Genomic DNA, 14407 nt, shown 5'->3' on the forward strand with positions numbered 1-14407 from the left:
ATCATCCTGGAGCTGATCATTGGCTGGGCCTTTGCCATTCTGGTTATTCTTCGATCCATTTTGATGGTTGTCTTCCGTTTTCTTCCACGTCTCTCTGGTTTTGCTCTCCATTTTAAGGCATTGGAGATCATTTTAGCTGAACAGCCTATAATTTTTTGCACCTCTTTATAGGTTTTCCCCTCTCCAATCAACTTTTTAATCAAAGTACGCTGTTCTTCTGAACAATGTCTTGAACGACCCATTTTCCTCAGGCTTTCAAATGCATGTTCAACAAGTGCTGGCTTCATCCTTAAATAGGGGCCACCTGATTCACACCTGTTATTTCACAAAATTGATGACCTCACTGATTGAATGCCACACTGCTATTTTTTTAACACACCCCTTTCAACTAATTGCCCAATTGCACAGCCTTAAGAGCGTGCATATCATGAATGCTGGGTCTTGTTTGCTTTCTGAGAATCTACTGCACCTACTGGTAACTTGTTTGCCATGTAGCAATAAAAAATATACTAAAAACCTGGATTATTCTGGTTAGTCACATTGTACTGCTATTATTTTGAACAATACTGTATGTGTGAGCAGGGCTCAGGAGGGGCTGTCAGTAGAGCCTTTATGAGGTGGTGAGGGGGGAATTAGGTTGTCAATGGAAGAGGCTAAGCCACATATGCCACACATCCACAATCAGGCCTGGCCTGTTTGTTTTGATGGCACCATGAGGCCGGTGCGACTGCAGGCCTTGTTTACCTTGGATAGTTGTCAGGCAGGACGGTTCCCACTTGGTGAGGAACCAACCTCTAGGATTATATCAGAGCCACAGGTGCAAATCATTCCCAGTCAAGGCTGCTGGAGTCACACCTGACTCGGTATAGTGAAATGATCAATCCTGACAGTTTGAAGGCATGACTTAAGCATTTCCAAACCAGAGGGGTAGTTCAGTTAGGTGGCTCAGCAAAGCAGGGATTACTGCGAATAGCTTGACAAAGTCATGTCGAGTTTAAGAACTTTTAGCAGCATAATGTAAAATGAACAGTGAGCTCAAGATTTTGCCACAAGTACAGGTTGCAGAGCTCTACTGCTGGTGGGTTTAAGTCCCACAGGTTTAATGGGAATTTTCTTTGTATTATAAGATGTGACATGACATCACCCAATTTTGAAGCATCAAATGGAATCACATGATATGGCAAAATAACATTTTCTAGAAGCTACAGTTCATCCAGTTGAATATTGTGACTATTCTATGTGACATATCAAACCTTATGCTGGTTTAAATCCCAGCAGAATGCCTGTCTGCCCATCTCAAATTAAATTTAAGTGACATTTTAATAGGCAAAAAATATATTGACACTACAGCCAAATGCTGCTTTTATGTGTCTAAAATACATTTGTGAAACACACAGAATACTTTGACATGAAAGAACTAGCAGCAGTGTAGGCCAACTGCTCCATCATCTTTGTCTGGGCTAGTTGGGTTGAAAAAGGGTTACTTGAACACACCGCACAGTCTGCAGCCAACGGCCGACTAGCACATGCATTCTGCGCCTGCGTGACAAATAACTCCCCCCAACAGCAGGTGGCAATATGTGTATTCCCCACTATCTCCAAGTGCTTGCTCAAGGGGGAGTTGTTGGGTTTCTCTTCTACAATAATAATAATAGTAAGGTCTAGACCTTACTTTGTAAAGTGTCCTGAGATGGCGTTTGTTATGATTTGGCACTATACAAATAAAACTGAACTGAGAGGAAGAAGCATTTTAAGCATGCAATAAGTGTGACCTCTGACTGACCAAGCAAATCCAACAGCAGAGCCATGCCATTTTTGGTTGCTCATAAAAGACTAGATTCAGGTAAAATAATGTAAGAAGCTTGTTTTGATTGATCGAGCAAAGCTATTTATTTACAAACATACAGGAAATGTGTCACCCATGAACCTTTCCTTACAGCGCGTTTAGTTTGCATCTCACAGTGAAATCTCTGGGCTTGCAAACTAAACCAAGCTCAGTATTTTTTCAGTACAGTCCACCCTTTTCATATTACAATTTGGTTCAAGTCTTGTCATCAAATATCATCAATACTTGGAGCAACATTAAATATTATTTTCAAATAGGCCTACTGTAGGTTCCTGATTTGGTGGCCTCAATACTCTGATACTGTACGAGACTAGGCAAGGAAAAGAAAGTTGAGATAAATGTTGAATAAATGGAATAATACTTTTTACACTGTTCACAGGGTATTCTTGTTAATTTTCAGTGTTTTTAAAGTTGTCTCAGATTTCAAATCAGCAAATGCCAATTAAAGTTCAATGCAAATGTTTGATCTGCTATTGATCCCTGTAGGAATCTCATTTAGATTTTCAGGGGACTTAGTGTCTCGCTAAAGGACACTACAGCCCTAATTACTGTCGGGGTTTTCACTTGCATGCTCAGGGTTCTCTCTCAAAACTAGAGCACCCTGCTGCCATCCTGCTGGTAACCCTGATCACTGGATAATGGCATTTTTTTTGTTCTACATCAACCATCTTGACCCCATTACAGCACAGTAAATGTGCTAGCAATACACTCTAACATAGAGCACAGGAAATTCGACACTGATAAGTCTCCAGAAGTCCATAGCAAGCATTTGACTGGTAGAAAAATGAATAGAATACTTCAATGAAAATATTCTCATGTTGTCTGCAATTACCCATGTACAAACAAACAGTCATTTCTTTTCATGCAGATAGTTGTGACTAGAAAACTGAAGAAGCGATGAGAGAAAAACAAATATGTTTGGTATTTATGAGCACAGCTTATTTTTCACGGTTAGTTCCCAAGCTCATTAGAAGTTTGGAAAAAAAAAAAAGTCCCCCTTGGCCATGTCTCGCAATATCCAGACGATGACTGAGATGATGAGTCACTCTGAGGAATAACAGTCCAGTCAAAACCAGCCACTGTAAAGGCTTTTGTTTAAATTTTATGCAGGCCAGGAGGCGACCAATCATACCTAAGTTTACACGAATGGGATTAGTGAAAAGGTGGATATGTTGCAATTACTGGTTCCTTTAACTGAGAAATAAAAGTTCACCATCTGCTTCAAAACAGAAAAAACCCCTCTCTTAATCAACAAGAGAGTCTAAAATATCCAAAGATGAAATGCTGAAAGATCCAAACTAGAAAAGCTTGTTGGCAGACGTTAAAACTTTTTTTTTCAGTCCATGTAGTGAAGATGAATACAGAAGTGAAAAAATGGAATAAAGTTGGTTTAAAAACGTGTCCCTTTGGCTGACTTCAGGTCTTTGAGATGAACGGCAGTGTTGTTGATAATGATGATTGCCTGAAATTGAGTGACGGTACCTTGAAGGTGTAAGAGACGAGAAGAGGGCAGGGAGAACGGAGACCACGGAAAGCAGAGGATCAGGAGGAGAACCTTGTGGTCCTCCTCCTGATGGATCACGAATGGTAGGAGGTTTGCAGCAGGCGTCTGTAGTGGGGCATGATCTCGTGTTCTGGCAGGTGCAGGTTGAACTCCAAAGCCACCAGGACAGGGAATTCGAAGGCTATCAGCTCTCTGCGGTTTACTCTGAACTTCTCCTCCAATTTCTGCCAGAAAGTAAATGAAGAGTTATGCATTAGTTATATTACATACAATGCTGTATTTCTAATTGCTCCTCAATGAATCATAACCGCACCCCACTTATTTTTAGCAAGCATCTCATTAGGGTTGGACCTTCTCAACCTCAAAGCAGACTTTTACTTTTCTTGTACAAATGAAGCCTGTTTACAAGCCAACAATAAAATATTAGCAAAGGTAAACTGTCAGTTTTACTAAGAGTAAACTAAGTTTGATTTATCCAGTTGCCAACGTAACTATGTTGCAAAGTTAAAGTAGGAAATTAGCAACTCCACAACATTACACATTACTCTTTAGAAGTACTAAGCAGAGTCTAGTCAAGAAGACAGAGCTACATTACAGGAATTTTACAAGCCCATTAAAATCTTATTTCTTCTGACATACTGTGTTTCTCACCTACAGTATATGTCAGCCTGTGACATCAGGCATGGTTACAGGTGCAACAAAAGTGTACCACGTCCAGCCGCGTTCAACAGTGACTGAGGGTGTGGTCAGAGAGGAATCTAACTTCAAACTTTCAATCAGCAAGGACAGTAAAACATTGCTTTTCAATCTGGTTTTAAGTTCATCTTTGAAGCCACGTTGACATTACCTGCCCAAGTCACTGGAATCTGATTTTTTTTGCCCTCCAAGTAACTCAGATGTGATCATTTCACACATGTGTGAACAAACCAAATTGGAGTTTTTTTTTTAAACCAGATCTGGGACACTTCCATATGTGATCCTTCATCTGATGCACAGCCAATGTCTCACCATGCAGCCTCTGTCAGAACAGTCACCTGGGAATTCATATTGTTTACATAGTCTCACTCCTCTGCACATGCGCATATTGCCTGTTGTCATCATGCAGTGTCGGCCCCTCATAGACCAGTAAAATAAACAGAGGAAAGCTACACCAGCAACGGGGGATCAGTGGAGAGACAAGGACGATCCAGTTTAGTTGGGCATTTATGGAGAAGCTTCTCTTCAAGGCAAACTGGAAGGAACATGTTGTAACTGAGCAGTTTTTAAGGGAACTGTGCAATTTGACCATCACACATACTTCAAACTTCACTTAAATCTGCACTGCCGAGGCCCTAAACGGCCTCAGTAGTGTCCAAATCACTGCTGATACATGTCATACATGAATCAGCATCAGATCTGACAAACAGCATTAAGGCCTGTAATGTGAACGTAGCTTCAAGTCTCCCAATGTTAAAGGGCTGAGTCAATCAGTTTGTATCATGCTTTCATGAAGTTTGATTTCAGCAATGATGACAGACAGCTGAAATGCCAGAGCCTGTGAGGCCCTTGTCAAAAAAAAAAAAAAAAATACTGCCTGCCATTTATGGGATTTGTAAACAACTTGACCAGCAACTTCATGTCCTGTTTTTACTCTTAATATCTGACTGTGACTGCAACACTCTTCGTTGCTCTCCTATCTTTTTTTTAAGATCACAGAGCAACATCTTATACATGCCAGTTCAGACATGAGACTTAAATGGCCTGTTTACCTGGATCATAAAAACCCACATGCTCTCATTTAGCCCCAGTTGTGGCTTGCCACATAAATTCATCTGGTTTTACCTGCCCAGGTCTTGATTTATGTGCTGCTGAGTCATCTGCAGACACCCCTGGCCATTTTTCTCCCCCTTAAAACTATGAGTTACCCAGAATAATCCAGAGACTTCACTGTGAACAGTTGTTATTAACTTGTCTTTGATCTGAGTGAAGTAAACCTTTAATCTCATGTAACAGGATACAAATCTTCATTAAAACACCATCAGGCCACAATGTTTTGAGTTTTGGAGGTGTGCAAGAGGAAGCTTACATCTATCAGGTGCTTAACCTCATGTTTCTTGAGATCACCGCCGATCTTGGCTGCTAGGAGGACACAAGCTCCGGCACAGAGTTTACGATTCTGTTTGTTTAGTTTGCCTTGAAGAACGAGTTTTTCAAAGTAGACAAACGCCATGGCCACTGTTGGTTCCTCGTAACCACATTCATCCTGGGCCAGCTTTCTTATCTCCCTTTTCAGGCTGCAGGAGTGGAAAAAGAAAAGAATAAGGAAGGTAAACTTCTAAACATCATGTTAAAGATAAAATCATCTTGATCATTAAATAAATGACACATTTGATACATTTCTGTCGGTTTACCTCCTTATCTTGCTGAGGGTGAGCCTTATGTGGGGAAATTTCTCCTTGAAGGTTTCGTTCATGTCCTTCTTGAGGTCCGAGGGTTTGACGTATTCAATGACTGTAGTCTGAAAAGTTAAACCAGAGGTGGTGTCACAGTGACCACACTTTCAGCACCAAGCATGGTGAATGGATCCTTACATATTAGTGTTGGATTCCACCATCTCACAATGAAGATTAGTGAGTGCCGGTATTACTCATGTCACTTGGAGGATAAGTCTGGAGATAATCTGCATTTTTCTCTCAACGAATCCCGTGACAAGACCAGAAACAACACTCAACTGATCCTATTAACAAAAATGTCCTTCTATCCAAACCTGATCTAGCTTATTCCTCCAGCAAGAGAGCTTCATAGCTGTCCGAAAACTATTAAAAACACATCCTTCATTAAATTTTACATGGAAACTGATCACAAGTGCATCAATTCTGGAAGAATTCACTGCAAAAGAATGAACTGTTGGAGTCATTTTTGCTGCACCAGAGTCAAATTCCTCGTGTCCCCAACACACCTGGCCAATAAAGCTGATTCTGATTTTTTTTTTAAACTACAGTGCCGAGCTGTTTCAGCTAATTAATGAACCAATTTTTGACCTGTTCTTAAAAAATGTGCAGTGCTTGGGCATGAATGCCACAGCCAAGGAAGGGATTCCAGAAATACTGAGAGATGGTTAAACACATTGTAGGTTTTGATCTTTTTATGAGATTAACGGACAATGAAAAAGAAAACAATATAAAACAAAAGAAGGCCTAGAAGATCTAAAATATATTTGATTACTAACCAAGCTTTCCACACCTTCATCAGACTACTTTTAAACAATTCAGTGTGCTTGTAACAGCATGCTTTGAGTACCAGGTGGGTGAATTGCTTTAGGACAGTCTAGTGAGGGCCTGAGAGTTTGGGCTTGAATAAGATCCCTGTACAACAAAGAACATTTCTAGTTCTGGGGTTTATTTTCCTTACTTAATAATCTAGTTCAAACAAGTTTCCTCAATTGCATTCCAGGACTAAAATGGATAATATTATGCCCAGCTTGAACTTCAAAGTTCAGTTAGAGATGCATCTTCTAAACGGCCTGTGATCAACCCCCAAACTTTAGAGAATTTACTGGTTCCATTTCTGTAGTAAACACAATAGCCATTGTTGGAAATGCTGGATTTTGTAATTGGAGGAAGCATTGGCTGCCTTGACCTAAAATTTCAAGTATGTCAGTCCTTGTTGTGTATTCTGCCAGTCTCTGTAACAAAAACAGAGCCCAGGAAAGAATGAGGTGGGAGTCTAGTCAGTTTAAACTTTTTTTTTTTCCCCAACCACAATAAAACATCCGCTCTTTTCCGGAATGTGAGAGAGCGATTAGCGCTGAGACATAAACACTATGTTGGCTGTTGCACTAGTGAAGTGGGTGTTGAACAGCTACTGCCCACTGCATGAGGATAAAGTATGTGTATTCATTCAGGCCCCAGAAGGTTGAAGAGAGTCAAGGCCAGCAACCTTGCTGATTAAAACAAGTCTGAAACCTCCTCCTGGCTCCCTTCCAAAAACAGCTGATAAAATTCAGGAGCATTTTATAGAAAGAAACTTTTGAGGCAGACAAATATTTCCGGTGAGCTATTGTTCTTGGTTGTGAGAAAACTGAGCACAAAAGCTTCATAATAATAAAGATAATCACCTTTATTGGCCAAGTATGTTACACACAAGGAATTTGTTTCTGGTACAGAACCAAGGCATCTGTGGTGCCAACTCACACCGATGGCTCCAACCATCGGGGGCAACTTGGGGGCTCAGTGTCTGACCCAAGGACACTTTGACATGTGGACTGCAGGCATCGAGATTCAAACCTCTGACCCTCTGGGTGGGAGACGACTGTTCTACCCACTGAACCACAGTCCCCCACTAAAAACAACCACTAAAAAGCAGTAACAGTGAGCTATTGCAGCACATTCCAACAATTTGTGAAAACAGAAGTGGATCCATTTCAGTGAATTATGTCCTGGATGAAAACAACCTTTCCATTTTGCTCTCAGGAGGACAAGCCTGCAATTGTTGTTGTTGTTACTGGTGCTGGTGGTGTGTAAGATGCAGCTAGAGAACTTTCTCACCATGTAGGAGGGGAAGATGAGGACTCTCTTGTGTTTTCCACAAGGCCACTGCGGGTCATCCAACAGATTAGGGTCGTACTCCCGGAAGTCCCCGAAATCATTCCCTTCCATGAGCACAACAAACAACAGGGGTTGAGCCAGAAGTTAACATCTGCTTCTACTACTACACACAACACTCATACTGAATAAGTATTTGCCGACAACTGACCGACCTGTGTCTAGGCTGCTCTGGTTGCTGTTGGCTCGACCCAAACTGAGGCTGCGGTGGCTGGCGTTACGACACTGAGAGAAGGACGAGGTGGAGTCGATGGTGTTTCTTCGACCACCCAGCACGTTAGTGGGATACAGGAACTGTGTGTAGGACACAGTCTGCAAACACAGGTATATACAGTCACGTCTGGTTCACAAAAGCCTAAAAAGTATTACATCTGTTCAGCCAGTTAGATTAATGAATATGTTTCACAGCAGGAAAAGCACAGATGGTAACAATAACATTAACGGTGACTCAGTCTCATTAAGTGCTAAGAGCTCCGCTTCCCGATATCCAAATGGCCCCCTGGTGGAGCTCAGCGTTGCAGCTTAAATATAATGGAAGCACTGAACTTAACCTACTCACTTTTGTAAATAAAATATAAGGCAATAGATAGGAAGTAGATTTTGTTTAAACTTCAGGCTTCTCCCTAGTTGTATCTGACTGTTTAGACAGCTTCAATTTGAGATACCAATCTCTGAAATTTCACCAACATAAACTATGTTCCACCCCCATACTTATTGTACAGGGGCTCACCCTTCTCACAAATCCCAGTTTAACCTCTGCATACCAGTGACCCAGCATGCACATTACCAGGAGTCTGGAACTCACTTGCATAAATGGAATGCCGTTGTTCATTATGTGTTTAATTACATCCAGGCCTTTCCTGCTATGACATGTCAAAATACCGCTTGGAATAAGGTTTACTGCCTGGTTCAAATGATTGGGAATTGCCTTTCTGCACCCTATGTACAAAAAACAAGTCTTCAGTTTAACTTCTTAATTTACTTAAGTTTATTATTTATTTGTTTAACTTTTGTAGCACTTAGCAACTAGGTTTATATAGCCTCAGTCAAAGTTGAGGAGGTTCCCATTCCACACACACACCTTTCCGTCTGCTCCCAACTCCACTCCCTCCAGCCCAATCACCATCTCCTTGGCACTGACGCCTCCTGACGGGTGCCGCTGACGCCCTCCTTCCAGCTTTACATCCCTGATGATGAGCACAAGTCCTTTAGAGCTTTCAGAAAATAAATAATACCACATCTTGTTCAATACCCTCCTTGCTGAGACCTGTTCTAGCTCACCTCTACCTCACAGATACAAGCTACAGACCGATCTGTGCTGGCCTAGTTTTTGTAATTGCCTTTGTCTTTGGGTGCACCTCAGGGCAATGAGAAATAAAATGCACCTTTCAGAGGAAGGTTAGAGGATAATATTGTTTCATTCTAGCAGGCCAGTGTATTCAAATTCAGCTGTTGCCTCACCAAAGCCTAAAATGTCATACTGCTGTCTGTGCGTGTGCAAGAGGTCAGATGGTCTGCTGACATACAACACAGACGTCAGCGGGGCAAACACCGGAGCGCTCTTGACTGAACATACAGTATTTTATATGGGCCAAATATTTCTATTGTTAATGTCTACTGCTGAGAACATACAGCAGATGGAGGCAATCGCGTGTAAAATTAAATGATGTGCCCAGAAAATCATATTTAATTAGCATTTTAACATTTGGATACGAGGATAAGACCACAATGTCAATCATCACACTAATCTAAACAGTAAAATATAGTGATTAAAGCAAACAGCAGTTATTCTATGCATCATCATCATCGTGATGATTTTAGGTCACTGCTAATAAAGGTAAACACAGTAAATAGGGTGTGCACCGACACAGAAGATGACATGCCTGTAGCCCACTTTATTCACAACCTAACATACTGAATAAGTGATAGCAAAGAGGTAATGGCAAGCTGAAGACTAATACTTATGAGAAACTTTAGATCTGCTATTCAAAGGTTGCTGGAAAATAAAAATGTGCTATTTGTATTTCCATACTGAAAACAGAATGGATAGCAGTAACAAGCCGTTACTTGGGACTTTCATATCAAAGCAAGAACACACAGATGTTCATTTGTCCACTTGTGTTTGTGTAAGAATAACTTCAGGCTTATTTTAGCTCCGAATGACAGCAGGCATTAACTCGGAGCCCTGCCTTGTTTTTCTACTCTTTGCTTATCTTCCCTAGCTCAGTCTTGGTTTCTCTTTAAAACGGTGCCTAGATAAATAGAAGAAATGACACAGCCGGCTGTCACATGGCTCTCCCAGTGTTTTGGTGATGTGGAGCCAAACTGTTACAATGAAAACAGTGTTATCTGGCAAACAGGCATGTCAAGACACAATGTTGACGGATCCCCAGGCAGCAGACATCTCATAGAACAGTGGAGGTTAAATAAAAAGGAGGCAACATAAGAGAAAGTATTCAAGGGAGAAAGCTTTACTACAAAGCAATTCAAGAAAATGATTTGCTTCGGTCTGTTGAAAAAATAAAGGAAATCATAAGAAAAGCTGACATGCAGGAACAAGACCCATTGGTTTCAAACATCTCTATTAGTATTGTCATAACCTATGCAAAGTGCTCATCATGCCCTGCCAAATGCTTCTAAATCTAGCATCAGATTAACACAGAATAAATATTAACATGACCAAAAGAATCTTGACCCCTGCTGGCTACTGTACCACCAAATACTTCACAGCTCACAGAAACGGTTTTGTGACTGGCTTATAACAATACTTCTTGCCCAAGCCTTGCTCATTACTCTAACCTGATAAGCATCACTAAGTAATACTTTATTAATCCATCTAAGTCTTCACCCCAGGAGCCAACTTCAGCTACACTCCAGTGCCAGGACCATTAGAAAATATGCCTGCCTGAGAAACTGAAGTGTGCCAAGGAAACCTACGTCATTACAGGTGGATCATGCACACAGCGAAGCTAAAGCTGACCCTACAGGGGTTTGAACCTAAGACCACCTAGTACATCACATTGGTACACTGAATAAGAAGGTACTACCTGCAGACTGGTAGGATAAAAATGGGTGACAAATTAAAGAAAACAACAACAACATAAAGTTCCTTAGTAGCCTTACTAAGACATTTTATGTTGGTTTTTCTTGGGCCATCATGCGTCACCGACAGCTTCAATGCACCTGAAGAGGCAGTGATTCTCTGGAACTCTAGCGGAGGGATGAGCGCCGTTCTTCCAAAAGATATTCCCTCATTTGGTATTGTGATGATGGTGGTGGATAGCGCTGTCTAACACATCAGTCCACAAATCCAAAGAGTAAAAGTAAAGATGTCATTCTATGGGGCCTTACGTACAAAACCATAGATTTATACACGAGACTCGTCGCTGTGAAAGCACCCAAAAAAGTCACTCATATATACCCTCTATTAAACCCCAAACTCTTCTTTCCACTTTGAGCTTTACAGGTGCTGCTAGGCTGATTTGTTTTGTTGTTTTTTTTTTTACCTTGGATAGAGCCAGCTAGCTATTTCCCCTTGTTCCAGTCTTTATGCCAAGCTTAAAAGACATTTACAAAACTGGTATCAATCTTCACATCTAACTTTTGCCAAAAACAGGTATTAGTTGTTTGGAACATATGAGTATTCTATACAAAGTCTGGTTATTTTTGTTCAGTAGTTAGAGCATGCACACAAATAGAGTCAGAGGAAGACAAAAAGAGGAAAGACTACATGCAATCAGCCATTTGGGCCCAGGCATCTAATAAAATGTTCCTTTGCAGTTATAACACCTGAATGAGCCAGCCAACTATAATTTAGTAGCAATTAGCAGTCAAATGTACATAATTGATAGCCCTGGGGCTTTATTAACCCCTGCCCTTGTGCTGATTGGCTGGCTCAGGAAACTCCACAGATGGATTGAGCCTTTTATGCTCTTTACTAAGCCACAGTGTGGAGCTTTTATTTCTGTGCATTGTATTCTCAGGTGTAGTTTTGGTATATACGCTAAAATGAGCCTTAAAAGCCTATTTCACCATTCAAAGGAGAGTACATAGACAGAGAAGGAAGGATGAGAAAACAAAGGAAATGAGGGAGCAGAGGCTGGAGAACTTTACAAGGTTCAGCATGCTGTAGGATACATACCCTGTTTGGCTACAATCTCGATAGGGCAGGACAGAAAAAACACTATAGAAGGATCTTCTGCCACTGACAAGGACTATCCTATAAAAACAAAAATGGTAAACAAGCTAATCAATATCTACTGGACAAGATCCACAGGGTAACGTTGGAGATAAATGTACAGTTAAAACCTAAAAGGAAGGCAATGAACTGAGTGTGTGCTGTTCTATAGTACTGGAGTGTATGCATTCAGTGGTTTGGGAGCAACAATGAAGCATTTTTGTTACAATATCTTATTTTAAAAGCTAAACATTTTAAAAACGTATCTTGTATTTATGTAAGCAGGCAACAAGCATTCAGTCAGACATGTTTGCCACTGACCAGCTGCGACAGCACAGAGGCCACAGTGATCAGCCTCAAACCATCTTAGTTTGAAAGAAGCAACTCACTGACACACGAGGAATTTTTTTTTACTACTCAGCCAAAATCACCATCCGGCTATAAACAACACGCGCGTCACGAAATGCCAATTGGTTCAGCATCGGTTAACCAACAAGCAGTTCTTAATGGTGTGGAACATCTGGCTCACTATTACTCCACATCGGATGTGGCTCTGGGCAGGAAGACAAACAGCTTTACCTGCCCTGACTTAATTTGACACGTGGAACTTACGAGGACAGTACACAGTACACGTTTGGTAAACAAGATGTAAACTCTAGATCTGCTTCTTCACATCAACTAAATGTTTGACAATGGAACTTAAGACTGCGAAAAGCATCTACATGGAGGAAATGCTAACTGTCAAAAAAAAAAAAATGTGACAAGTGATAGTGATGATAGTGGTTTCCTGGCCTACATTAAAACAATCGTCTCTCCTCTGGTTTGTTTGTGCACACCCAGTAAAACATAGGTATAAAAGTGGCCTGTGTGCTGTGCACATGCTTGTACAGCATGAGCTGTGACACAGTGATGTGTGATTTAGCCTTGAGTAGCCAAAGTAGAAAGTAGTTTTATAGCCTGATTTCAATAGTGATCAAATAAAGGATAAAACTAAATCTGTTCTCAATCAATTACATGTCATTTATAAGTCGGAACAACACGCTGCGACTTGGCCAGGCCAGTTCGCCTATGATGTGACTTGTAATGTGAGAAACATCCAAACTGCATTTCATTGACTGGGGCAGCCTGCCACTATCCACTGAGGACTGGTAATGACTAAGAGATGGCATTGTTTGCCTTCATACCTTCCATTGCACATATCATGTTGCTTCATGTTCTTTATGAAGTGGACCTTTTTGAAGCTCCTTGGTCGTGGTGAACCCGACAGGGTTCGGCATCTAAAATATAATAAACACAAACACGTCAAACAAACAGAGAAATGGTGCCAGAAGGAAACTGAGCTGAGCTGAATGTCTCAGTTTAGACACAGTATATATAGCAGTAGACAATGTGACTGGTGTTGCTGTGCAGTTAATTACCTGCGCAGAGGAGCATTTTCCTCTATGTCCTCTAGGGTTTCAAGCGATGAGCGCTGAGAAATGAGTCGCCGTCTAGGAAGGTGCACAAAGGGGAAGTTTGAGGTTAGGAGATGTGAAAAAAGTATCACACCAAAACCAGCACCAGCTGTCACTCTGCTAAACAGGTCTTAGAAGAATCAGCTCTGATAAACCTTTAATAATCATTGTGATAAAGCAAAGAAATGGACACATGGTACTGCAAAGCAATTTGATTAAAAGGACACCACACTAAATCAAAAGGTGAATTCCAATTCCACTAATTGCATTCGCGCTTTCCTCACTTGTCTTTTCATTGAGTCTTAGTCTCGCTCATGTAAAAATACAAGGAAAAGATGCAAGGACAAACAGCGTGGAGAGAGGAGGAACCAAGGAAACATGTTTTAACTGACATGAGACGCCCTTTCCCCCGATCCCTAATGTGAAGCGTCCAATCACAAACTGATTTCCAATAAAAGGGGCGTGTCAATCCATAACAGACTTCCAAAGTATGCACTCATGTTTCCTCAGTTATAGCTCCTCCAGGCAACCTCCTCGCTCCTCGGGGTAGAAATAAGAGCCATGGGACATCCTTCATCACGGCGAACTAGAGTGACTTCCAAGTCTAGTGAGGATCGAGGACCAAGAAACGATAAAATAAGGGAATTGGAATTCACCTAAAAATGGAAAAAAGTGGGCAATGAAGTCATTTTCCACACAAACTGTCAGTCTAGACTTAGAATAAACCGGGGTCTCCAAAATCTCCCTTTACCTGCTGAGTGCAAAACAGTCATTAAGTGAATGAAGCTGTTAGGCATCCCACGTTGACGGTTAAAAAAACCTCAACTTATTTTACAACTGAGA

At 41.1% G+C, this 14407-nt stretch overlaps 1 protein-coding gene across 2 annotated transcripts; it reads right to left on the minus strand.

Annotated features, from left to right (window-relative positions):
* Window positions 1-1718: 1718 nt before the first annotated feature.
* On the minus strand, window positions 1719-13594 carry cables1 (Cdk5 and Abl enzyme substrate 1). Of its 2 annotated transcripts, XM_020591619.1 has the most exons (10): window positions 13529-13594; window positions 13295-13387; window positions 12075-12152; window positions 9015-9120; window positions 8089-8245; window positions 7877-7980; window positions 5741-5847; window positions 5416-5623; window positions 3429-3574; window positions 1719-3392 (listed from the first exon to the last, which is right to left on the minus strand). In XM_020591619.1, exons 2-10 carry the CDS (start codon window positions 13321-13323, stop codon window positions 3389-3391), a joined length of 939 nt encoding a protein of 312 aa, XP_020447275.1. In that variant the 5' UTR covers window positions 13324-13387; window positions 13529-13594; the 3' UTR covers window positions 1719-3388. The 2 variants fall into 2 exon arrangements, with proteins under 2 accessions (XP_020447275.1, XP_020447276.1); XM_020591620.1 differs by lacking the exon at window positions 12075-12152 and having other exon boundaries at window positions 1721-3574.
* Between the last annotated feature and the right edge of the window lie 813 nt (window positions 13595-14407).

The sequence above is a fragment of the Monopterus albus genome, unplaced genomic scaffold (genome assembly GCF_001952655.1).
Source record: "Monopterus albus unplaced genomic scaffold, M_albus_1.0 scaffold14.1, whole genome shotgun sequence".
In the NCBI taxonomy this organism is placed as follows: Eukaryota; Metazoa; Chordata; class Actinopteri; order Synbranchiformes; family Synbranchidae; genus Monopterus; species Monopterus albus.